Source organism: Scyliorhinus torazame, chromosome 22 (assembly GCF_047496885.1).
Source record: "Scyliorhinus torazame isolate Kashiwa2021f chromosome 22, sScyTor2.1, whole genome shotgun sequence".
NCBI classification, from domain to species: Eukaryota; Metazoa; Chordata; class Chondrichthyes; order Carcharhiniformes; family Scyliorhinidae; genus Scyliorhinus; species Scyliorhinus torazame.
Genome location: NC_092728.1, coordinates 26766135 through 26792937, shown reverse-complemented (window position 1 = coordinate 26792937; position 26803 = coordinate 26766135). Strand labels below are relative to the sequence as shown.

Genomic DNA, 26803 nt, shown 5'->3' with positions numbered 1-26803 from the left:
CCCTCTCGATCTCTCTCCCCTTTCCCCCTCTCGGTCTCTCTCCCCACTTCCCTCTCAGTTTCTCTCCCCTATCCCCCTCTCGATCTCTCGGTCTCTCTCCCCCTCTCGGTCTCTCTCCCCCTGCCCCCTCTCAGCCTCTCTCCCCCTGTCACCCTCTCGGCCTCTCTCCCCCTGTCATCCTCTCGGTATCTCTCCCCCTGTACCCCTCTCGGTCTCTCTCCTTCTATCCCCCTCTCGGTCTCTCTCCCCATGTGCCCCTCTCTGTCTCTCTCACCCTATCCTCCTCTAGGCCTCTCTCTCGCTCTCTCTCTCACTCTCTCCCTCTCTCTCTCTCTCTCCCTCTCCTCCTGTCTCCCTCTCAGTCTCTCTCCCCCTGTCCCAGTCTCGGTCTCTCTCCCCCTGTCCCAGTCACGTTCTCCCTCCCCCTGTCTCCCTCTCGGTCTCTCTCCTTCTGTACCCCCCCTTGGTCTCTCTCCGCCTGTCCCAGTCACGGTCTCTCTCCCCCTGTCCCAGTCTCGTTCTCTCTCCCCCTGTCCCCCTCTCGGTCTCTCTCCCCATGTCTCCCTCTCGGTCTCTCTCCCCCCGTCGCCCTCTCGGTCTCTCTCCCGCTGTCTCCCACTCGGTCTCTCTCCCCCTGCCTCCCTCTCGGTCTCTCTCCCCCTGTCCACCTCTCGATCTCTCGCCCCCCGTCGCCCTCTCGGTCTCTCGCCCCCCGTCGCCCTCTCGGTCTCTCTCCCGCTGTCTCCCTCTTGGTCTCTCTCCCCCAGTCCTCCACTCTCTCTCTCGCCCTGTCCCCCTCTCGATCTTTCCCCATGTCCACCTCTTGGTCTCTTTCCCCCTGTCTCCCTCGCGGTCTGTTTCCCCCCTGTCTCCCTCTCGGTCTCTCCCCCTGTCCCCCTCTCGGTCTCTCTCCCCCGTCTCCCTCTCGATCTCTCTCCCCTTGTCCCCCTCGGTCTCTCCCCCCTGTCCACCTCTCGGTCTCTCTCCTCCTGTCTCTCTAACAGTCTCTCTCCCCCTGTCTCCCCTCTCGGTCTCTCTCCCCCTGTCCTCCTCTCGGTCTCTCTCCCCCGTCTCCTTCTCGGTCTCTCTCCCCCTGTCTCCCCTCTTGGTCCCTCTCTCCCTGTCTCCCTCTTGGTCCCTCTCTCCCTGTCTCCCTCTCGGTCTCTCTCCTCCTGACCCCCTCTCGGTCTCTCTCCCCCGTCTCCCTCTCGGTCTCTCTCCCCCTGTCTCCCCTCTCGGTCTCTCTCTCCCTGTCTCCCTCTCGGTCTCTCTCCCCCCATGTCCCCCTCCTGGTCTCTCTCCCCCTGTCTCCCTCTCGGTCCCTCTCTCCCTGTCTCCCTCTCGGTCTCTCTCCCCCTGTCCCCCTCTCGGTCTCTCTCCCCCTGTCCCCCTCTCCGTCTCTCTCCCCCTGTCCCCCTCTCGGTCTCTCTCCCCCTGTCTCCCTCTCGGTCTCTCTTCCCCCTGTCCCCATCTCGTGTTCTCTCCCCCTGTCCCCCTCTGGGTCCCTCCCCCTGTCTCCCTCTCGGTCTCTCTCCCCCTGTCCCCATCTCGGCCTGTATCCCCCTGTCTCTCTCTCGGTTACTCTTCCCCTTTCCCCATCTCGGTCTCGCTCCCCCTGCCCACCTCTCGGTCTCTCTCCTCCTGTCTCTCTATCGGTCTCTTTCCCCCTGTCTGCCTCTCGGTCTCTCTCCCCCTGTCCACCTCTCGGTCTCTCTCCTCCTGTCTCTCTATTGGTCTCTCTCCCCCTGCCTCCCTCTCGGTCTCTCTCCCCCTGTCCACCTCTCGATCTCTCGCCCCCCGTCGCCCTCTCGGTCTCTCGCCCCCGTCGCCCTCTCGGTCTCTCTCCCGCTGTCTCCCTCTTGGTCTCTCTCCCCCAGTCCTCCACTCTCTCTCTCGCCCTGTCCCCCTCTCGATCTCTCCCCATGTCCACCTCTTGGTCTCTTTCCCCCTGTCTCCCTCGCGGTCTGTTTCCCCCTGTCTCCCTCTCGGTCTCTCCCCCTGTCCCCCTCTCGGTCTCTCTCCCCCGTCTCCCTCTCGATCTCTCTCCCCTTGTCCCCCTCGGTCTCTCCCCCCTGTCCACCTCTCGGTCTCTCTCCTCCTGTCTCTCTAACAGTCTCTCTCTCCCTGTCTCCCCTCTCGGTCTCTCTCCCCCTGTCCTCCTCTCGGTCTCTCTCCCCCGTCTCCTTCTCGGTCTCTCTCCCCCTGTCTCCCCTCTTGGTCCCTCTCTCCCTGTCTCCCTCTTGGTCCCTCTCTCCCTGTCTCCCTCTCGGTCTCTCTCCTCCTGACCCCCTCTCGGTCTCTCTCCCCCGTCTCCCTCTCGGTCTCTCTCCCCCTGTCTCCCCTCTCGGTCTCTCTCTCCCTGTCTCCCTCTCGGTCTCTCTCCCCCCATGTCCCCCTCCTGGTCTCTCTCCCCCTGTCTCCCTCTCGGTCCCTCTCTCCCTGTCTCCCTCTCGGTCTCTCTCCCCCTGTCCCCCTCTCGGTCTCTCTCCCCCTGTCCCCCTCTCCGTCTCTCTCCCCCTGTCCCCCTCTCGGTCTCTCTCCCCCTGTCTCCCTCTCGGTCTCTCTTCCCCCTGTCCCCATCTCGTGTTCTCTCCCCCTGTCCCCCTCTGGGTCCCTCCCCCTGTCTCCCTCTCGGTCTCTCTCCCCCTGTCCCCATCTCGGCCTGTATCCCCCTGTCTCTCTCTCGGTTACTCTTCCCCTTTCCCCATCTCGGTCTCGCTCCCCCTGCCCACCTCTCGGTCTCTCTCCTCCTGTCTCTCTATCGGTCTCTTTCCCCCTGTCTGCCTCTCGGTCTCTCTCCCCCTGTCCACCTCTCGGTCTCTCTCCTCCTGTCTCTCTATTGGTCTCTCTCCCCCTGTCTCCCCTCTCGGTCTCTTTCACCCTGTCCCCCTCTCGGTCTATCTCCCCCTGTCTCCCCCTCGGTCTCTCTCCTCCTGTCCCTCTCGGTCTCTCTCCCGCTGTCTCTCTCTCGGTTACTCTCCCCCTTTCCCCATCTCGGTCTCGCTCCCCCTGCCCACCTCTCGGTCTCTCTCCTCCTGTCTCTCTATCGGTCTCTCTCCCCCTGTCTCCCTCTCGGTCTCTCTCCCCCTGTCCACCTCTCGGTCTCTCTCCTCCTGTCTCTCTATTGGTCTCTCTCCCCCTGTCTCCCCTCTCGGTCTCTTTCACCCTGTCCCCCTCTCGGTCTATCTCCCCCTGTCTCCCCCTCGGTCTCTCTCCTCCTGTCCCTCTCGGTCTCTCTCCCGCTGTCTCCCTCTCGGTCTCTCTCCCCCTTTCTCCCTCTCGGTCTCTCTCCCCGTCCCCCTCTCGGCCTCTCTCCTCCTGTCTCCCTCTCAGTCTCTCTCCCCCTGTCCCCCTCTCGGTCTCTCTCCCCCTGTCGCCCTCTCGGTCTCTCTCCCCCTTTCTCCCTCTCGGACTCTCTCCCCCTGTCCCCCTCTTGGTCTCTCTCCCCCTCTCGGTCTCTCTCCCCCTGTCCCCCTCTTGGTCTCTCTCCCCCTGTCACCCTCTTGGTCTCTCTCCCCCTGTCCCCCTCTCGGTCTCTCTTCCTCCTGTCTCACTCTTGGTCTCTCTCCTCCTGTACCCTTCTTGGTCTCTCCCCCTGTCCCCCTCTCGGTCTCTCCCCCTGCCCCCCCCCCTCTCTCTCTCTCTCCCCCTGTCCCCCTATCGGTCTCTTTCCCCCCTCTCTCTTTGTCCCCGTCCTTCTCTTGGTGCCCCTCTCGCTCCCCCTCTCGTTCCCCCTCTCGCTCTTCTCTCTCTTGCTCCCTCTATGTTATCTTCTCGCTCCCTCTCACTCTTGATCTCGCTCTCTCCTTGAGCGGTTCTGGTGTGTCCCCTCGCACCCTTCCCCCGCCCTCAAGTCTCCCCCCCCCCCCCCCCCCGGTCTCGCTAATCCCCACTCTTTCGCCACCCCCTGCCTCCTTCCGGCCCGCTGTCTCCAACCCCTCCTCTCGCTCGCTCTGCCCTCTCTCCCTCAGTCTCCTCGGTCTCTCCTGCTTACACTCCCTCAGCCTCCCCTTTCCCTCGGTGATCTGTGGGTCAGCGCTGAGGAAGTGGCAGCTCTGAGGAGCGATGCTGTGCCAGCGGAGGGGTGCTGTGCCAGCGGAGGGGCACTGTGCCAGCGGAGCAGCGATGTGCCAGCGGAGGGGCGCTGTGCCAGTGGAGGGGCAGCTCTGAGGAGGCGCTGTGCCAGCGAGGGGTGCTGTGCCAGCGGAGGGACACTGTGCCAGCAGAGGGGCAGCTCTGAGGAGGCACTGCCAGCAAAGGGGATCTGTGCCAGCGGAGGGGTGCTGTGCCTGTGGAGGGGCACTGTGCCAGCGGAGGGGCAGCTCTGAGGAGGCGCTGTGCCAGCGGAGGGGCGCTGTGCCAGCGGAGGGGCGCTGTGCCAGCGGTGGGGCGCTGTGCCAGCAGAGGGGCGCTGTGCCAGTGGAGGGGTGCTGTGCCAGCGGAGGGGCACTGTGCCAGCGGAGGGGCAGCTCTGAGGAGGCGATGTGCCAGCGGAGGGGCGCTGTGCCAGCAGAGGGGCTGCTCTGAGGAGGCGCTGTGCCAGCGGAGGGGCACTGTGCCAGCGGAAGGGCGCTGTGCCAGCAGAGGGGCACTGTGCCAGTGGAGGGGCGCTGTGCCAGTGGAGGGGCGCTGTGCCAGCGGAGGGGCACTGTGCCAGCAGAGGGGCGCTGTGCCAGCGGAGGGGCAGCTCTGAGGAGGTGGTGTGCCAGCGGAGGGGCACTGTGCCAGCGGAGGGGCGCTGTGCCAGCGGAGGGGCGCTGTGCGAGCTGAGGGGCAGCTTTGAGGAGGTGCTGTGCCAGCGGAGAGGCAGCTCTGAGGAGGCGATGTGCCGGCGGAGGGGCAGCTCTGAGGAGGATCATCTCCCAACGGCCCCCTCAGGTGTGAGTGACAGAATCCAGGGTTCCTATTGGAGGAATGGGTGATGCCTGCGGGGAATGGGTTCTCTCTGGTGCCCTGGCCAGTAGAGCAGCCCAGGCGGGTCTGTGTGTTGTTTGTTGGCGGTGTAACGGTTAAGAGTATCCGTCACTGATCTGGCTCCCACTGGCTTCCTTCACCGAGTGTAAAGAGGAAGTGTGAGTTTTCAAGTCCGGCGATGACTTCCTCAGGAGGTGTCTCGGGTTAATGGTGCTGTGTTCACGTACTCTCTCTGGCTCCGTCACTGCACCTTGCGCCTCCACTGCAAACCCCCCCACACCCCCCACCATCCTCCCCTCAATCCTCTCACTGTGTCAGTTCTCTGGCAACACCCTCGCCTCCACTACCCGCCCCTCCCACCATGACCCAATATCACCACCTCAACCTCTGATCTGTCCACAGGATCGGAGGCCCTCGGAGGTGCCAGGCCTAAGACAACCACCCCTGGTAAGATCTCCAAAGTCCACCAAACGTCCCAGGTAAGCCCATGGCTCATGGTCAGTGAGGGAAGGGGAAGTTTGAGAAAACGCTTGAGTGTTTGATGGGGACAGTGTAGAGGGAGCTTTACTAGTATCTAACCCCGTGCTGTAGCTGTCCTGGGAGTGTTTGATGGGGACAGTGCAGAGGGAGCTTCACTCTGTATCTAACCCCGTGCTGTACCTGTCCTGGGAGTGTTTGATGGGGACAATGTGGAGGGAGCTTTACTCTGTATCTAACCCCGTGCTGTCCCTGTCCTGGGAGTGTTTGATGGAGACAGTATAGAGAGAGCTTTACTCTGTATCTAACCCCGTGCTGTCCCTGTCCTGGGAGTGTTTGATGGGGACAGTGTAGAGGGAGCTTTACTCTGTATCTAACCCCGTGCTGTACCTGTCCTGGGAGTGTTCGATGGGGACAGTGTACAGGCAGATTACTCTGTATCTAACCCCGTGCTGTCCTTGTCCTGGGAGTATTTGATGGGGACAGTGTAGATGGAGCTTTACTCTGTATCTAACCCCGTGCTGTCCCTGACCTGGGAGTGTTTGATGGGGACATTGTAGAGGGAGCTTTACTCTGTATGTAACCCCGTGCTGTCCCTGTCCTGGGAGTGTTTGATGGGGACAGTGTAGAGGGAGCTTTACTCTGTATCTGACCCCGTGCTGTACCTGTCCTGGGAGTGTTTGATGGGGACAGTGTAGAGTGAGCTTTACTCTTTATTTAACACCTTGCTGTACCTGTCCTGGGAGTGTTTGATGGGGACAGTGTAGAGGGAGCTTTACTCTGTATCTAGCCCCGTGCTGTACCTGTCCTGGGAGTGTTTGATGGGGACAGTGTAGAGGGAGCTTTACTCTGTATCTAACCCCGTGCTGTACCTGTCCTGGGAGTGTTTAATGGGGACAGTGTAGAGGGAGCTTTACTCTGTATCTAACCCCGTGCTGTACCTGTCCTGGGAGTGTTTGATGGGGACAGTGCAAAGGGAGCTTCACTCTGTATCTAACCCCGTGCTGTACCTGTCCTGGGAGTGTTTGATGGGGACAGTGTAGAGGGAGCTTTACTCTGTATCTAACCCCGTGCTGTACCTGTCCTGGGAGTGTTTGATGGGGACAGTGTAGAGGGAGCTTTACTCTGTATCTAACCCCATGCTGTACCTGTCCTGGGAGTGTTTGATGGGGACAGTGTAGAGGGAGCTTTACTCTGTATCTAACCCCGTGCTGTACCTGTCCTGGGAGTGTTTGATGGGGACAGTGTAGAGGGAGCTTTACTCTGTATCTAACCCCGTGCTGTACCTGTCCTGGGAGTGTTTGATGGGGACAGTGCAGAGGGTGCGTTACTCTGTATTTAATGGTGTAATGAAGTTTGGGATCTTCCTGCCCTGTGCGAGTGGCCCAGGACTGCGCGATGGGTAATCAAGTCCTGGAAGGATTGCTGCCACGTGCATTTAATTAACCATTTTTTTTTTCCCCCCTTCCTGCTGCCTGCCGAATCTGCGATGGTTGCCATGGAAGCGGCTGCATCCCGCCAGCAATAAGCCCCAGGCTTCTAACCACGGAGTCAATGCCAAAAGAGGCTCCAGTCGGGGACACATATGCAGTGGTGGCACGGCCAAAGTCGGGCGGGGGAGTGGTTGGGACACAGAGGCCCTCTGCCCCCATCGCCCAGGTGTCGGCGGGCTGTGAGTACGAGAATCTGGCAGAGGGAGAAAGACCCGTCCGCGAGACTTCACTGTACACCACGGTGATAGTCAAGGAGGTACCCCGCCCTCCTGCCCCCACACAGACGCATTACGCCCACACTGACCGCTCGCCGAAGGCCAAGGAGGCATCCAGCGCCAGCTCCCAAGCAACAATCCCGTACACCACCATCGATTTCGGACAGCCCAGGCGGGACTCGCGAGGCTCGGCAGCCCCAGCGACCAGCAAAGGTGAGCTGACACTCGGCACCACGACTAAAACATCACCAGGCGCTTCGAGAGGCCGGAATTGGGGGACTGCAGAGATCTCGGAATGGTTGTAGGAGACTCCAGCTCAATGCGGGAAACAGGGAACATTTCCAGTGCCCGGGGCCAGCACGGGTGCCGGAAGTGTCTCCCGATGCTGGAAGCCTGGGTTTCGGAGCCGGAGAGACAGCTGGGGACAGACGGAGCGGAAATGATCGTGGATATCATGGATAGAGGGGTGTTCACACCACAGGCTCAGCACTCCATAGATAGAAAGGGAATGGGTAACCACCAGGCAGGACAAGAGAGCGAGGCAGGCAGTGCCGCAATCTCCTGTGGTCATTCCCCTGCAAAACCCATATACCCACAGCTGGGGAAGAATGGCCTCTGAGGGGAAATGCCCTTCAACCAAATTCATGGCACCAGGATTGGTTCTGCTGAAGAGGCGGGGGGGGGGGGGGGGGGTGTAAAAAGTGTGGGAATGGAATAGTTATCGGGATTCAATTATAAGGGGAATAGATGGGCATTTCTGTGGCCTCAAACGAGACTCGAGGATGGTATGCTGCCTTCCAGGTGCTAGGGTCAAGGATGTCTCGGAGCGGTTATACGACATTCCGGAGGCAAACAGCCAGTGGTCCTGATGCACATCGGGACCAACGACATAGGTAAAAAACGGGATGAGGTCTTGAAAGCAGAATATAGGGAGTTGGGAAGAAAGTTGAGAAGCCTAACCCCAAAGGTAGTGATCTCAGGATTACTACCAGTGCTGGTCATACTCGAAATAGCAGGATGTATCGTGGCTGAAGAGATGGGGTGAGGGGGAGGGTTTTCTGATTCCTGGGGCATTGGGACCAGCTCTGGGGGAGGTGGGACCAGTACAAACCGCCGGGTTACTAAAGGATACTTTAATTTATGGGATCTTAACCTGTCGAACTACACCAAGTTTGGGGGAAGCTTAGTTGATGAATCAAGTCCTGGCGCAATACGACAAGTTGTAAGATTTATACTATTTGTAGACTGTGTTAAGTTGTTCGATTCCTTGTATTATTTGACTGTGTATAGTTGAAGGAATTTATATCATCTCTGCTATTCGGTTATCAGTAGCACTTTGCGAATACTGGAACTCAGCAGAAATTTGCAGTATAAACTCCTCAGGTGCCAAAAAGAATTGTTTTATTTGTAGTCGCTTGATTACAATTTGAAAGTCATTTAAAAGGCAATTCGTAGACAATTTGAAAGTCATTTAAAAGGCAATTCGTAGACAATTCGAAGCTTTCAGAGAATTACAGACATTATCTTTCTTTGCTTAGGCAGACAGCTCGAAAGTAACTTTTAAAAGGTCAAAGTCTGGCAATGAAACATGAAGAGAGAGAGAAAGCTAATCTTCAGCTAAACTCAAACTCAAAGTCAAAAGTGGACTAACATCACTGACACAGACTGTTAGGCTGACAGAACCCCCAAAGACAATAAAAATGGAGACTATAAAGGACAAAACTGACTAAACTAACAGAAAGACAACACAAAGACATCTCCTCAACACACACCCAAAGACAATACACCACAGACAACACACCCAAAGACAGCACACTAAAATGGCGGGCGGAAACTTTTCAGTTATACACTTTCATATCTGTCTTAAGTCATCTAATCACACCCCAATATAATCCTAATTGGTTTGGGTTAGACTCAAACACATTTGATTTGATGGCAAGCCGTCCATCTTCAATGTGCAACATCAGCTTTTCTGACCCAGCTGTTATCTGCATTGTGAACAGTGGTGCCTTCATGTTGCTGTGTATTCAGTCCCTGTCCTTGACAATTAGCACAAGCAGTGTCAAATTATCTTGCAACTGTGCTGTTTTAATGTCACACTGTCTTTGAAAATATGCATTTGCCAGAACAACGGACTTCAGTAAAAGTGAATTATGCTGTATAAATGGGTATTTAAAACTGGGGCTCAACATTTATGCTTAAACAGCTATCTTTTACCTATACTAGTTGTATTTGAAATACTTGGCTTCTACAGTTACATCTGGGCAGGATCGGGACTGAAGTCTGAGGGGGAGCAGCGGTAGCACACTGCTTAGCACTGTTGCTTCACGGCGCCAGGGACCCAGGGTTCGATTCCCGATGGGGTCACTGTCTGTGCGGAGTCTGCACGTTCTCCCCCGTTTCTGCGTGGGTTTCCTCCGGGTGCTCCGGTTTCCTCCCACAAGTCCCGAAAGACGTGCTTGTTCGGTGAATTGGACTTTCCGAATTCTCCCTCCGTGTACCCGAACAGGCGCAGTGTTAATGTAAGCCTACTTGCGACACTTCTAAAGATTATTATTATTTGCTAGCTTGGCATAGTTCAAATTAAAATGACAGGTGGATGGGAACCAATGCAAGGAGTCTGAGGACGGGGAAAACACAAGGGCCAGAATCAAACAAGGCCTCGGTGAAAAATATTGGGGGAAAGACAAGTAATGTTAAAAAGACAAGCTTAAAGATTTTGTACCTTAACGCACAGAGCTTTGATAATGAATTGGATGATTTAATCGTGCAAATCGATGTAAACCGGGATGATATAGTCAGGATTCCGGAAATGTGGCTGCAGGGTGACCAGGGATGGGAACTGCCTGGCCAGGGGTATTCTGTATTTAGGAAGGACAGACAAGAAGGAAGAAGCGGTGTGGTGGCAGCGGTGGCTAAAGAGGAGATTAACACAATAGTAAGGAAGGATATCAGCTCCAACAATGTGGAATCTGTCTGGGTAGAGCTGAGAACCATGAAGGGGCAAGAAAGGGACTGCGTGATGGGTGATTTTAGTCATGAAGCAATTTCTGACGTGCGCATTTAATTAACCATTTCACGTTTGCTCCTCCTGCTGCCTGTCGAATCTGCGATGGTTGCCATGGAAGCAGCCACTTTGGGGATTGCTACAGGGCTACGGGGAGCGAATGGGACAGTGGGATTAGTTTGCGGATTGATACAGGGCTATGGGGAGAGAGCAGGGCAGTGAGAATAGTCTGGGTATTGATACAGGGCAATGGGGAGAGAGCTGGGCAGTGGGATTCGTTTGAGATTGATACAGAACAATGGGGAGAGAGCTGGGCAGTGGGATTCATTTCGGGATTGATTCAGGGCTATGGGGAGAGAGCAGGGCAGTGAGATTAGTTTGCGGATTAATACAGGGCTATGGGGAGAGGCCCGGGCAGTAGGATTAGTTTGCGGATTGATACAGGGATAGGGTGACAGCGGGGCAGTGAGATTAGTTTGGGGATTGATACAGGGCTATGGGGAGACAGTGGGGCAGTGGGATTAGTTTGCGGATTGATACAGGGATAGGGTGACAGCGGGGCAGTGGGATTAGTTTGCGGATTGATACAGGGCTATGGGGAGAGAGCGGGGCAGTGGGATTAGTTTGCGGATTGATACAGGGATATGGAGAGACAGCGGGGCAGTGGGATTAGTTTGTGGATTGATACAGGGCTATGGGGAGAGAGCGGGCAGTGGGATTAGTTTGCGGATTGATACAGGGATATGGGGAGACAGCGGGGCAGTGGGATTAGTTTGCGGATTTATACAGGGATAGGGTGACAGCGGGGCAGTGGGATTAGTTTGCGGATTGATACAGGGCTATGGGGAGAGAGCGGGCAGTGGGATTAGTTTGCGGATTGATACAGGGCTGTGGGGAGAGAGCAGGGCAGTGGGATTAGTTTGGGGATGGATACAGGGCTATGGGGAGAGAGCTGGGCAGTGAGATTAGTTTGTGGATTGATACAGGGCTCTGAGGAGGGAGCGGGGCAGTAAGATTAGTTTGCGGATTGATACAGGGCTATGGGGAGACAGCAGGGCAGTGAGATTAGTTTGCGGATTGATGCAGGGCTATGGGGAGAGAGCTGGGCAGTGGGATTAGTTTGGGATTGATACAGGGATATGGGAGAGAGCAGTGCAGTGAGATTAGTTTGCGGATTGATACAGGGCTATGGGGAGACAGCGGGGCCGTGGGATTAGTTTGCGGATTGATACAGGGCTATGGGGAGAGAGTGGGCAGTGGGATTAGTTTGCGGATTGATGCAGGGCTATGGGGAGACAGCGGGGCAGTGGGATTAGTTTGGGGATTGATACAGGGCTATGGGGAGAGAGCGGGCAGTGAGATTAGTTTGTGGATTGATACAGGGCTATGGGGAGAGAGCAGGGCAGTGGGATTAGTTTGCGGATTGATACAGGGCTATGGGGAGACAGCGGAGCAGTGGGATTAGTTTGGGGATTGATGCAGGGCTATGGGGAGAGAGCTGGGCAGTGGGATTAGTTTGCGGATTGATACAGGGCTATGGGGAGACAGCAGGGCAGTGGGATTAGTTTGGGGATTGATGCAGGGCTATGGGGAGAGAGCTGGGCAGTGGGATTAGTTTTGGGATTGATTCAGGTCTATGGGGAGACAGCAAGGCAGTCGGATTAGTTTGGGATTGATACAGGGCTATGGGGAGAAAGCGGGGCAGTCGGAATAATTTGGGGATTGATACAGGGCTATGGGGAGAGAGTGGGGCAGTGGGATTAGTTTGGGATTGATACAGGGATATGGGAGAGAGCAGTGCAGTGAGATTAGTTTGCGGATTGATACAGGGCTATGGGGAGAGAGTGGGCAGTGGGATTAGTTTGCGGATTGATACAGGGCTATGGGGAAACAGCGGGGCAGTGGGATTAGTTTGCGGATTGATACAGGGCTATGGGGAGACAGCGGGGCAGTGGGATTAGTTTGTGGATTGATACAGGGCTATGGGGAAACAGCGGGGCAGTGGGATTAGTTTGCGGATTGATACAGGGCTATGGGGAGAGAGCAGGGCAGTGGGATTAGTTTGCGAATTGATACAGGGCTATGGGGAGAGAGCGGGCAGTGGGATTAGTTTGCGAATTGATACAGGGCTATGGGGAGAGAGCAGGGCAGTCGGATTAGTTTGGGATTGATACAGGGCTATGGGGAGAAAGCGGGGCAGTCGGAATAGTTTGGGGATTGATACAGGGCTATGGGGAGAGAGTGGGGCAGTGGGATTAGTTTGGGATTGATACAGGGATATGGGAGAGAGCAGTGCAGTGAGATTAGTTTGCGGATTGATACAGGGCTATGGGGAGAGAGTGGGCAGTGGGATTAGTTTCCGGATTGATACAGGGCTATGGGGAGAGAGCGGGGATGTGGGATTAGTTTGCGGATTGATACAGGGCTATGGGGAGAGAGCGGGCAGTGGGATTAGTTTGCGGATTGATACAGGGCTATGGGGAGAGAGTGGGCAGTGGGATTAGTTTGCGGATTGATACAGGGCTATGGGGAGAGAGCGGGCAGTGGGATTAGTTTGGGATTGATACAGGGATATGGGGAGAGTGCGGGGTAGTGAGATTAGTTTGCGGATTGATACAGGGCTACAGGGAGAGAGCGGGGCAGTGAGATTAGTTTGGGGATTGATACAGGGCTACGGGGAGACAGCGGGGCAGTGAGATTAGTTTGTGGATTGATACAGGGCTACCGGGAGACAGCGGGGCAGTGAGATTAGTTTGGGGATTGATACAGGGCAATGGGGAGAGAGCTGGGCAGTGGGATTAGTTTGCGGATTGATACAGGGCTATGGGGAGAGACAGCGGGGCAGTGGGATTAGTTTGGGGATTGATACAGGGCTATGGCGAGACAGCAGGGCAGTGGGATTAGTTTGCGGATTGATACAGGGCTATGGGGAGAGACAGCGGGGCAGTGGGATTAGTTTGGGGATTGATACAGGGCTATGGGGAGACAGCAGGGCAGTCGAATTAGTTTGCGGATTGATACAGGGCTATGGGGAGAGACAGCGGGGCAGTGAGATTAGTTTGCGGATTGATACAGGGCTATGGGGAGAGACAGCAGGGCAGTGGGATTAGTTTGTGGATTGATACAGGGCTATGGGGAAACAGCGGGGCAGTGAGATTATTCTGGGGATTGGTACAGGGCTATGGAGAGACAGCGGGGCAGTGGGATTAGTTTTGGGATTGATTCAGGTCTATGGGGAGACAGCAGGGCAGTGGGATTAGTTTGCGGATTGATACAGGGATAGGGTGACAGCGGGGCAGTAAGATTAGTTTGCGGATTGATACAGGGCTATGGGGAGAGAGCGGGCAGTGGGATTAGTTTGCAGATTGATTCAGGGCTATGGGGAGACAGCGGGGCAGTGGGATTAGTTTGCGGATTGATACAGGGATAGGGTGACAGCGGGGCAGTAAGATTAGTTTGCGGATTGATACAGGGCTATGGGGAGAGAGCGGGCAGTGGGATTAGTTTGCGGATTGATACAGGGCTATGGAGAGACAGCGGGGCACTGGGATTAGTTTGCGGATTGATACAGGGCTATGGGGAGAGAGCGGGGCAGTGGGATTAGTTTGCGGATTGATACAGGGCTATGGAGAGACAGCGGGGCAGTGGGATTAGTTTGGGGATTGATACAGGGCTATGGGGAGAGAGCGGGGCAGTGGGATTAGTTTGCGGATTGATACACGGCTATGGGGAGAGAGCGGGGCAGTGGAATTAGTTTGCGGATTGATACAGGGCTATGGGGAGACAGCGGGGCAGTGAGATTAGTTTGGGGATTGATACAGGGCTATGGGGAGACAGCAGGGCAGTGGGATTAGTTTGCGGATTGATACAGGGCTGTAGGGAGAGAGCAGGGCAGTGGGATTAGTTTGCGGATTGATACAGGGCTATGGGGAGAGAGCTGGGCAGTGGGATTAGTTTGCGGATCGATACAGGGCTATGGGGAGACAGCGGGGCAGTGGGATTAGTTTGGGGATGGATACAGGGCTATGGGGAGACAGCGGGGCAGTGGGATTAGTTTCCGGATTGATACAGGGCTATGGGGAGACAGCGGGGCAGTGGGATTACTTTGCGGATTGATACAGGGCTATGGGGAGACAGCGGGGCAGTGAGATTACTTTGGGGATTGATACAGGGCTATGGGGAGACAGCAGGGCAGTGGGATTCGTTTGCGGATTGATACAGGGCTATTGGGAGAGAGCTGGGCAATGGGATTAGTTTTGAGATTGATTCAGGTCTATGAGGAGACAGCAGGGCAGTCGGATTAGTTTGGGATTGATACAGGGCTATGGGGAGAAAGCGGGGCAGTGAGATTAGTTTGCGGATTGATACAGGGCTGTAGGGAGAGAGCAGGGCAGTGGGATTAGTTTGTGGATTGATACAGGGTTATGGGGAGAGAGCAGGGCAGTGAGATTAGTTTGCAGATTAATACAGGGCTGTGGGGAGCCAGCGGGGCAGAGTGATTACTTTCGGGATTGATTCAGGGCTAAGCAGAGAGAGTGGGGCAGTGGAATTAGTTTGGTGATTGATACAGGGCTACGGGTAGAGAGCTGGGCAGTGGGATTAGTTTGTGGATTGATACAGGGCTATGGGGAGACAGCGGGGCAGTCGGAATAGTTTGGGGATTGATACAGGGCTATGGGGAGAGAGTGGGGCAGTGGGATTAGTTTGGGATTGATACAGGGCTATGGGGAGACAGCGGGGCAGTGAGATTAGTTTGCGGATTGATACAGGGCTATGGGGAAACAGCGGGGCAGTGGGATTAGTTTGGGGATTGATACAGGGCTATGGGGAAACAGCGGCGCAGTGAGATTATTCTGGGGATTGGTACAGGGCTATGCAGAGAGAGCGGGGCAGTGGGATTAGTTTTGGGATTGATTCAGGGCTATGGGGAGACAGCGGGGCAGTGGGATTAGTTAGCGGATTGATACAGGTCTATGGGGAGACAGCGGGGCAGTGGGATTTGTTTGCGGATTAATACAGGGCTATGGGGAGAGAGCGGGGCTGTGGAATTAGGTTGGGGATTGATACAGGGCTATGGGGAGAGAGCAGGACAGTGGGATTAGTTTGGGATTGACACAGGGCTATGGGGAGAGAGCGGGCAGTGGGATTAGTTTGCGGATTGATACAGGGCTATGGGGAGAGAGCGGGGCAGTGGGATTAGTTTCCGGATTCATACAGGGCTATGGGGAGACAGCGGGGCAGTGAGATTAGTTTGCGGATTGCTACAGGGCTATGTGGAGACAGCGGGGCAGTGGGATTAGTTTCCGGATTGATACAGGGCTATGGGGAGAGAGCGGGGCAGTGGGATTAGTTTGCAGATTGATTCAGGGCTATGGGGAGACAGCGGGGCAGTGAGATTAGTTTGGGATTGATACAGGGCTATGGGGAGAGAGTGGGCAGTGGGATTAGTTTGCGGATTGATACAGGGCTATGGGGAGAGAGCGGGGCAGTGGGATTAGTTTGCAGATTGATTCAGGGCTATGGGGAGACAGCGGGGCAGTGAGATTAGTTTGCGGATTGATACAGGCTATGGGGAGACAGCGGGGCAGTGGGATTAGTTTGGGGATTGATACAGGGCTATGGGGAGAGAGCGGGCAGTGGGATTAGTTTGCGGATTGATACAGGCTATGGGGAGACAGCGGGGCAGTGGGATTATTTGCGGATTGATACAGGGCTATGGGGAGACAGCGGAGCAGTGAGATTAGTTTGCGGATTGATACAGGGCTATGGGGAGAGAGTGGGCAATGGGATTAGTTTGCGGATTGATACAGGGCTATGGGGAGAGAGCGGGGCAGTGAGATTAGTTTGGGATTGATACAGGGCTATGGGGAGAGAGTGGGCAGTGAGATTAGTTTGGGATTGATACAGGGCTATGGGGAGACAGCGGGGCAGTGGGATTAGTTTGCGGATTGATGCAGGGATATGGAGAGACAGTGGGGCAGTGGGATTAGTTTGGGATTGATACAGGGCTATGGGGAGAGAGCGGGCAGTGGGATTAGTTTGCGGATTGATACAGGGCTATGGAGAGACAGCGTGGCAGGGGGATTAGTTTGCGGATTGATACAGGGCTATGGGGAGAGAGCTGGGAAGTGAGGTTAGTTTGCGGAATGATACCGGCTATGGGAAGAGAGCGGGGTAGTGGGATTAGTTTGCGGATTGATACAGGCTATGGGGAGACAGCGGGGCAGTGGGATTAGTTTGGGATTGATACAGGGCTATGGGGAGAGTGGGGCAGTGGGATTAGTTTGGGATTGATACTGGGCTATGGGGAGACAGCGGGGCACTGGGATTAGTTTCCGGATTGATACAGGGCTATGGGGAGAGAGCGGGCAGTGTGACTAGTTTGCGGATTGATACAGGGCTATGGGGAGAGAGCTGGGAAGTGAGATTAGTTTGCGGAATGATACCGGCTATGGGAAGAGAGCGGGGCAGTGGGATTAGTTTGCGGATTGATACAGGCTATGGGGAGACAGCGGGGCAGTGGGATTAGTTTGGGATTGATACAGGGCTATGGGGAGAGTGGGGCAGTGGGATTAGTTTGGGATTGATACAGGGCTATGGGGAGACAGCGGGGCTGTGGGATTAGTTTGGGATTGATACAGGGCTATGGGGAGACAGCGGGGCAGTGAGATTAGTTTCCGGATTGATACAGGGCTATGGGGAGAGAGCGGGCAGTGTGATTAGTTTGCGGATTGATACAGGGCTATGGGGAGAGAGCAGGGCAGTGGGATTAGTTTGGGGATTGATACAGGGCTATGGGGAGAGAGCTGGGCAGTGAGATTAGTTTGCGGAATGATACCGGCTATGGGGAGAGAGCGGGACAGTGGGATTAGTTTGCGGATTGATACGGCTATGGGGAGAGAGCTGGGCAGTCGGAATAGTTTGGGGATTGATACAGGGCTATGGGGAGACAGCGGGGCAGTGGGATTAGTTTGCGGATTGATACGGCTATGGGGAGAGAGCTGGGCAGTCGGAATAGTTTGGGGATTGATACAGGGCTATGGGGAGACAGCGGGGCAGTGAGATTAGTTTGCGGAATGATACCGGCTATGGGGAGACAGCGGGGCAGTGAGATTAGTTTGCGGATTGATACAGGCTACGGGGAGACAGCGGTGCAGTGGGATTAGTTTGGGATTGATACAGGGCTATGGGGAGACAGCGGGGCTGTGGGATTAGTTTGGGATTGATACAGGGCTATGGGGAGAGAGTGGGCAGTGGGATTAGTTTGCGGATTGATGCAGGGCTATGGGGAGACAGCGGGGCAGTGGGATTAGTTTGGGGATTGATACAGGGCTATGGGGAGAGAGCGGGCAGTGAGATTAGTTTGTGGATTGATACAGGGCTATGGGGAGAGAGCAGGGCAGTGGGATTAGTTTGCGGATTGATACAGGGCTATGGGGAGACAGCGGAGCAGTGGGATTAGTTTGGGGATTCATGCAGGGCTATGGGGAGAGAGCTGGGCAGTGGGATTAGTTTGCGGATTGATACAGGGCTATGGGGAGACAGCAGGGCAGTGGGATTAGTTTGGGGATTGATGCAGGGCTATGGGGAGAGAGCTGGGCAGTGGGATTAGTTTTGGGATTGATTCAGGTCTATGGGGAGACAGCAAGGCAGTCGGATTAGTTTGGGATTGATACAGGGCTATGGGGAGAAAGCGGGGCAGTCGGAATAATTTGGGGATTGATACAGGGCTATGGGGAGAGAGTGGGGCAGTGGGATTAGTTTGGGATTGATACAGGGATATGGGAGAGAGCAGTGCAGTGAGATTAGTTTGCGGATTGATACAGGGCTATGGGGAGAGAGTGGGCAGTGGGATTAGTTTGCGGATTGATACAGGGCTATGGGGAAACAGCGGGGCAGTGGGATTAGTTTGCGGATTGATACAGGGCTATGGGGAGACAGCGGGGCAGTGGGATTAGTTTGTGGATTGATACAGGGCTATGGGGAAACAGCGGGGCAGTGGGATTAGTTTGCGGATTGATACAGGGCTATGGGGAGAGAGCAGGGCAGTGGGATTAGTTTGCGAATTGATACAGGGCTATGGGGAGAGAGCGGGCAGTGGGATTAGTTTGCGAATTGATACAGGGCTATGGGGAGAGAGCAGGGCAGTCGGATTAGTTTGGGATTGATACAGGGCTATGGGGAGAAAGCGGGGCAGTCGGAATAGTTTGGGGATTGATACAGGGCTATGGGGAGAGAGTGGGGCAGTGGGATTAGTTTGGGATTGATACAGGGATATGGGAGAGAGCAGTGCAGTGAGATTAGTTTGCGGATTGATACAGGGCTATGGGGAGAGAGTGGGCAGTGGGATTAGTTTCCGGATTGATACAGGGCTATGGGGAGAGAGCGGGGATGTGGGATTAGTTTGCGGATTGATACAGGGCTATGGGGAGAGAGCGGGCAGTGGGATTAGTTTGCGGATTGATACAGGGCTATGGGGAGAGAGTGGGCAGTGGGATTAGTTTGCGGATTGATACAGGGCTATGGGGAGAGAGCGGGCAGTGGGATTAGTTTGGGATTGATACAGGGATATGGGGAGAGTGCGGGGTAGTGAGATTAGTTTGCGGATTGATACAGGGCTACAGGGAGAGAGCGGGGCAGTGAGATTAGTTTGGGGATTGATACAGGGCTACGGGGAGACAGCGGGGCAGTGAGATTAGTTTGTGGATTGATACAGGGCTACCGGGAGACAGCGGGGCAGTGAGATTGGTTTGGGGATTGATACAGGGCAATGGGGAGAGAGCTGGGCAGTGGGATTAGTTTGCGGATTGATACAGGGCTATGGGGAGAGACAGCGGGGCAGTGGGATTAGTTTGGGGATTGATACAGGGCTATGGGGAGACAGCAGGGCAGTCGAATTAGTTTGCGGATTGATACAGGGCTATGGGGAGAGACAGCGGGGCAGTGAGATTAGTTTGCGGATTGATACAGGGCTATGGGGAGAGACAGCAGGGCAGTGGGATTAGTTTGTGGATTGATACAGGGCTATGGGGAAACAGCGGGGCAGTGAGATTATTCTGGGGATTGGTACAGGGCTATGGAGAGACAGCGGGGCAGTGGGATTAGTTTTGGGATTGATTCAGGTCTATGGGGAGACAGCAGGGCAGTGGGATTAGTTTGCGGATTGATACAGGGATAGGGTGACAGCGGGGCAGTAAGATTAGTTTGCGGATTGATACAGGGCTATGGGGAGAGAGCGGGCAGTGGGATTAGTTTGCAGATTGATTCAGGGCTATGGGGAGACAGCGGGGCAGTGGGATTAGTTTGCGGATTGATACAGGGATAGGGTGACAGCGGGGCAGTAAGATTAGTTTGCGGATTGATACAGGGCTATGGGGAGAGAGTGGGCAGTGGGATTAGTTTGCGGATTGATACAGGGCTATGGGGAAACAGCGGGGCAGTGGGATTAGTTTGCGGATTGATACAGGGCTATGGGGAGACAGCGGGGCAGTGGGATTAGTTTGTGGATTGATACAGGGCTATGGGGAAACAGCGGGGCAGTGGGATTAGTTTGCGGATTGATACAGGGCTATGGGGAGAGAGCAGGGCAGTGGGATTAGTTTGCGAATTGATACAGGGCTATGGGGAGAGAGCGGGCAGTGGGATTAGTTTGCGAATTGATACAGGGCTATGGGGAGAGAGCAGGGCAGTCGGATTAGTTTGGGATTGATACAGGGCTATGGGGAGAAAGCGGGGCAGTCGGAATAGTTTGGGGATTGATACAGGGCTATGGGGAGAGAGTGGGGCAGTGGGATTAGTTTGGGATTGATACAGGGATATGGGAGAGAGCAGTGCAGTGAGATTAGTTTGCGGATTGATACAGGGCTATGGGGAGAGAGTGGGCAGTGGGATTAGTTTCCGGATTGATACAGGGCTATGGGGAGAGAGCGGGGATGTGGGATTAGTTTGCGGATTGATACAGGGCTATGGGGAGAGAGCGGGCAGTGGGATTAGTTTGCGGATTGATACAGGGCTATGGGGAGAGAGTGGGCAGTGGGATTAGTTTGCGGATTGATACAGGGCTATGGGGAGAGAGCGGGCAGTGGGATTAGTTTGGGATTGATACAGGGATATGGGGAGAGTGCGGGGTAGTGAGATTAGTTTGCGGATTGATACAGGGCTACAGGGAGAGAGCGGGGCAGTGAGATTAGTTTGGGGATTGATACAGGGCTACGGGGAGACAGCGGGGCAGTGAGATTAGTTTGTGGATTGATACAGGGCTACCGGGAGACAGCGGGGCAGTGAGATTGGTTTGGGGATTGATACAGGGCAATGGGGAGAGAGCTGGGCAGTGGGATTAGTTTGCGGATTGATACAGGGCTATGGGGAGAGACAGCGGGGCAGTGGGATTAGTTTGGGGATTGATACAGGGCTATGGCGAGACAGCAGGGCAGTGGGATTAGTTTGCGGATTGATACAGGGCTATGGGGAGAGACAGCGGGGCAGTGGGATTAGTTTGGGGATTGATACAGGGCTATGGGGAGACAGCAGGGCAGTCGAATTAGTTTGCGGATTGATACAGGGCTATGGGGAGAGACAGCGGGGCAGTGAGATTAGTTTGCGGATTGATACAGGGCTATGGGGAGAGACAGCAGGGCAGTGGGATTAGTTTGTGGATTGATACAGGGCTATGGGGAAACAGCGGGGCAGTGAGATTATTCTGGGGATTGGTACAGGGCTATGGAGAGACAGCGGGGCAGTGGGATTAGTTTTGGGATTGATTCAGGTCTATGGGGAGACAGCAGGGCAGTGGGATTAGTTTGCGGATTGATACAGGGATAGGGTGACAGCGGGGCAGTAAGATTAGTTTGCGGATTGATACAGGGCTATGGGGAGAGAGCGGGCAGTGGGATTAGTTTGCAGATTGATTCAGGGCTATGGGGAGACAGCGGGGCAGTGGGATTAGTTTGCGGATTGATACAGGGATAGGGTGACAGCGGGGCAGTAAGATTAGTTTGCGGATTGATACAGGGCTATGGGGAGAGAGCGGGCAGTGGGATTAGTTTGCGGATTGATACAGGGCTATGGAGAGACAGCGGGGCACTGGGATTAGTTTGCGGATTGATACAGGGCTATGGGGAGAGAGCGGGGCAGTGGGATTAGTTTGCGGATTGATACAGGGCTATGGAGAGACAGCGGGGCAGTGGGATTAGTTTGGGGATTGATACAGGGCTATGGGGAGAGAGCGGGGCAGTGGGATTAGTTTGCGGATTGATACACGGCTATGGGGAGAGAGCGGGGCAGTGAGATTAGTTTGTGGATTGATACAGGGCTATGGGGAGAGAGCGGGCAGTGGGATTAGTTTGCGGATTGATACAGGGCTATGGGGAGAGAGCAGGGCAGTGGGATTAGTTTGGGGATTGATACAGGGCTATGGGGAGAGAGCTGGGCAGTGAGATTAGTTTGCGGAATGATACCGGCTATGGGGAGAGAGCGGGACAGTGGGATTAGTTTGCGGATTGATACGGCTATGGGGAGAGAGCTGGGCAGTCGGAATAGTTTGGGGATTGATACAGGGCTATGGGGAGACAGCGGGGCAGTGGGATTAGTTTGCGGATTGATACGGCTATGGGGAGAGAGCTGGGCAGTCGGAATAGTTTGGGGATTGATACAGGGCTATGGGGAGACAGCGGGGCAGTGAGATTAGTTTGCGGAATGATACCGGCTATGGGGAGACAGCGGGGCAGTGAGATTAGTTTGCGGATTGATACAGGCTACGGGGAGACAGCGGTGCAGTGGGATTAGTTTGGGATTGATACAGGGCTATGGGGAGACAGCGGGGCTGTGGGATTAGTTTGGGATTGATACAGGGCTATGGGGAGAGAGTGGGCAGTGGGATTAGTTTGCGGATTGATGCAGGGCTATGGGGAGACAGCGGGGCAGTGGGATTAGTTTGGGGATTGATACAGGGCTATGGGGAGAGAGCGGGCAGTGAGATTAGTTTGTGGATTGATACAGGGCTATGGGGAGAGAGCAGGGCAGTGGGATTAGTTTGCGGATTGATACAGGGCTATGGGGAGACAGCGGAGCAGTGGGATTAGTTTGGGGATTCATGCAGGGCTATGGGGAGAGAGCTGGGCAGTGGGATTAGTTTGCGGATTGATACAGGGCTATGGGGAGACAGCAGGGCAGTGGGATTAGTTTGGGGATTGATGCAGGGCTATGGGGAGAGAGCTGGGCAGTGGGATTAGTTTTGGGATTGATTCAGGTCTATGGGGAGACAGCAAGGCAGTCGGATTAGTTTGGGATTGATACAGGGCTATGGGGAGAAAGCGGGGCAGTCGGAATAATTTGGGGATTGATACAGGGCTATGGGGAGAGAGTGGGGCAGTGGGATTAGTTTGGGATTGATACAGGGATATGGGAGAGAGCAGTGCAGTGAGATTAGTTTGCGGATTGATACAGGGCTATGGGGAGAGAGTGGGCAGTGGGATTAGTTTGCGGATTGATACAGGGCTATGGGGAAACAGCGGGGCAGTGGGATTAGTTTGCGGATTGATACAGGGCTATGGGGAGACAGCGGGGCAGTGGGATTAGTTTGTGGATTGATACAGGGCTATGGGGAAACAGCGGGGCAGTGGGATTAGTTTGCGGATTGATACAGGGCTATGGGGAGAGAGCAGGGCAGTGGGATTAGTTTGCGAATTGATACAGGGCTATGGGGAGAGAGCGGGCAGTGGGATTAGTTTGCGAATTGATACAGGGCTATGGGGAGAGAGCAGGGCAGTCGGATTAGTTTGGGATTGATACAGGGCTATGGGGAGAAAGCGGGGCAGTCGGAATAGTTTGGGGATTGATACAGGGCTATGGGGAGAGAGTGGGGCAGTGGGATTAGTTTGGGATTGATACAGGGATATGGGAGAGAGCAGTGCAGTGAGATTAGTTTGCGGATTGATACAGGGCTATGGGGAGAGAGTGGGCAGTGGGATTAGTTTCCGGATTGATACAGGGCTATGGGGAGAGAGCGGGGATGTGGGATTAGTTTGCGGATTGATACAGGGCTATGGGGAGAGAGCGGGCAGTGGGATTAGTTTGCGGATTGATACAGGGCTATGGGGAGAGAGTGGGCAGTGGGATTAGTTTGCGGATTGATACAGGGCTATGGGGAGAGAGCGGGCAGTGGGATTAGTTTGGGATTGATACAGGGATATGGGGAGAGTGCGGGGTAGTGAGATTAGTTTGCGGATTGATACAGGGCTACAGGGAGAGAGCGGGGCAGTGAGATTAGTTTGGGGATTGATACAGGGCTACGGGGAGACAGCGGGGCAGTGAGATTAGTTTGTGGATTGATACAGGGCTACCGGGAGACAGCGGGGCAGTGAGATTAGTTTGGGGATTGATACAGGGCAATGGGGAGAGAGCTGGGCAGTGGGATTAGTTTGCGGATTGATACAGGGCTATGGGGAGAGACAGCGGGGCAGTGGGATTAGTTTGGGGATTGATACAGGGCTATGGCGAGACAGCAGGGCAGTGGGATTAGTTTGCGGATTGATACAGGGCTATGGGGAGAGACAGCGGGGCAGTGGGATTAGTTTGGGGATTGATACAGGGCTATGGGGAGACAGCAGGGCAGTCGAATTAGTTTGCGGATTGATACAGGGCTATGGGGAGAGACAGCGGGGCAGTGAGATTAGTTTGCGGATTGATACAGGGCTATGGGGAGAGACAGCAGGGCAGTGGGATTAGTTTGTGGATTGATACAGGGCTATGGGGAAACAGCGGGGCAGTGAGATTATTCTGGGGATTGGTACAGGGCTATGGAGAGACAGCGGGGCAGTGGGATTAGTTTTGGGATTGATTCAGGTCTATGGGGAGACAGCAGGGCAGTGGGATTAGTTTGCGGATTGATACAGGGATAGGGTGACAGCGGGGCAGTAAGATTAGTTTGCGGATTGATACAGGGCTATGGGGAGAGAGCGGGCAGTGGGATTAGTTTGCAGATTGATTCAGGGCTATGGGGAGACAGCGGGGCAGTGGGATTAGTTTGCGGATTGATACAGGGATAGGGTGACAGCGGGGCAGTAAGATTAGTTTGCGGATTGATACAGGGCTATGGGGAGAGAGCGGGCAGTGGGATTAGTTTGCGGATTGATACAGGGCTATGGAGAGACAGCGGGGCACTGGGATTAGTTTGCGGATTGATACAGGGCTATGGGGAGAGAGCGGGGCAGTGGGATTAGTTTGCGGATTGATACAGGGCTATGGAGAGACAGCGGGGCAGTGGGATTCGTTTGGGGATTGATACAGGGCTATGGGGAGAGAGCGGGGCAGTGGGATTAGTTTGCGGATTGATACACGGCTATGGGGAGAGAGCGGGGCAGTGAGATTAGTTTGTGGATTGATACAGGGCTATGGGGAGAGAGCTGGGCAGTGGGATTAGTTTGCGGATTGATACACGGCTATGGGGAGAGAGCGGGGCAGTGGAATTAGTTTGCGGATTGATACAGGGCTATGGGGAGACAGCGGGGCAGTGAGATTAGTTTGGGGATTGATACAGGGCTATGGGGAGACAGCAGGGCAGTGGGATTAGTTTGCGGATTGATACAGGGCTGTAGGGAGAGAGCAGGGCAGTGGGATTAGTTTGCGGATTGATACAGGGCTATGGGGAGAGAGCTGGGCAGTGGGATTAGTTTGCGGATCGATACAGGGCTATGGGGAGACAGCGGGGCAGTGGGATTAGTTTGGGGATGGATACAGGGCTATGGGGAGACAGCGGGGCAGTGGGATTAGTTTCCGGATTGATACAGGGCTATGGGGAGACAGCGGGGCAGTGGGATTACTTTGCGGATTGATACAGGGCTATGGGGAGACAGCGGGGCAGTGAGATTACTTTGGGGATTGATACAGGGCTATGGGGAGACAGCAGGGCAGTGGGATTCGTTTGCGGATTGATACAGGGCTATTGGGAGAGAGCTGGGCAATGGGATTAGTTTTGAGATTGATTCAGGTCTATGAGGAGACAGCAGGGCAGTCGGATTAGTTTGGGATTGATACAGGGCTATGGGGAGAAAGCGGGGCAGTGAGATTAGTTTGCGGATTGATACAGGGCTGTAGGGAGAGAGCAGGGCAGTGGGATTAGTTTGTGGATTGATACAGGGTTATGGGGAGAGAGCAGGGCAGTGAGATTAGTTTGCAGATTAATACAGGGCTGTGGGGAGCCAGCGGGGCAGAGTGATTACTTTCGGGATTGATTCAGGGCTAAGCAGAGAGAGTGGGGCAGTGGAATTAGTTTGGTGATTGATACAGGGCTACGGGTAGAGAGCTGGGCAGTGGGATTAGTTTGTGGATTGATACAGGGCTATGGGGAGACAGCGGGGCAGTCGGAATAGTTTGGGGATTGATACAGGGCTATGGGGAGAGAGTGGGGCAGTGGGATTAGTTTGGGATTGATACAGGGCTATGGGGAGACAGCGGGGCAGTGAGATTAGTTTGCGGATTGATACAGGGCTATGGGGAAACAGCGGGGCAGTGGGATTAGTTTGGGGATTGATACAGGGCTATGGGGAAACAGCGGCGCAGTGAGATTATTCTGGGGATTGGTACAGGGCTATGCAGAGAGAGCGGGGCAGTGGGATTAGTTTTGGGATTGATTCAGGGCTATGGGGAGACAGCGGGGCAGTGGGATTAGTTAGCGGATTGATACAGGTCTATGGGGAGACAGCGGGGCAGTGGGATTTGTTTGCGGATTAATACAGGGCTATGGGGAGAGAGCGGGGCTGTGGAATTAGGTTGGGGATTGATACAGGGCTATGGGGAGAGAGCAGGACAGTGGGATTAGTTTGGGATTGACACAGGGCTATGGGGAGAGAGCGGGCAGTGGGATTAGTTTGCGGATTGATACAGGGCTATGGGGAGAGAGCGGGGCAGTGGGATTAGTTTCCGGATTCATACAGGGCTATGGGGAGACAGCGGGGCAGTGAGATTAGTTTGCGGATTGCTACAGGGCTATGTGGAGACAGCGGGGCAGTGGGATTAGTTTCCGGATTGATACTGGGCTATGGGGAGAGAGCGGGGCAGTGGGATTAGTTTGCAGATTGATTCAGGGCTATGGGGAGACAGCGGGGCAGTGAGATTAGTTTGGGATTGATACAGGGCTATGGGGAGAGAGTGGGCAGTGGGATTAGTTTGCGGATTGATACAGGGCTATGGGGAGAGAGCGGGGCAGTGGGATTAGTTTGCAGATTGATTCAGGGCTATGGGGAGACAGCGGGGCAGTGAGATTAGTTTGCGGATTGATACAGGCTATGGGGAGACAGCGGGGCAGTGGGATTAGTTTGGGGATTGATACAGGGCTATGGGGAGAGAGCGGGCAGTGGGATTAGTTTGCGGATTGATACAGGCTATGGGGAGACAGCGGGGCAGTGGGATTATTTGCGGATTGATACAGGGCTATGGGGAGACAGCGGAGCAGTGAGATTAGTTTGCGGATTGATACAGGGCTATGGGGAGAGAGTGGGCAATGGGATTAGTTTGCGGATTGATACAGGGCTATGGGGAGAGAGCGGGGCAGTGAGATTAGTTTGGGATTGATACAGGGCTACAGGGAGAGAGCGGGGCAGTGAGATTAGTTTGGGGATTGATACAGGGCTACGGGGAGACAGCGGGGCAGTGAGATTAGTTTGTGGATTGATACAGGGCTACCGGGAGACAGCGGGGCA

At 55.0% G+C, this 26803-nt stretch overlaps 1 protein-coding gene across 1 annotated transcript in view; it reads left to right on the top strand.

Moving 5' to 3' along the window:
* The window catches only part of ptpn18 (protein tyrosine phosphatase non-receptor type 18), a 391917-nt gene that overhangs the window by 302094 nt on the left and 63020 nt on the right, over positions 1–26803 (top strand). Inside the window, exons 12-13 of the mRNA XM_072487997.1 lie at positions 5317–5393; positions 6897–7312. Coding sequence (XP_072344098.1) covers positions 5317–5393; positions 6897–7312 — 493 coding nt within the window. The remainder of the gene's footprint in view (positions 1–5316; positions 5394–6896; positions 7313–26803) is intronic.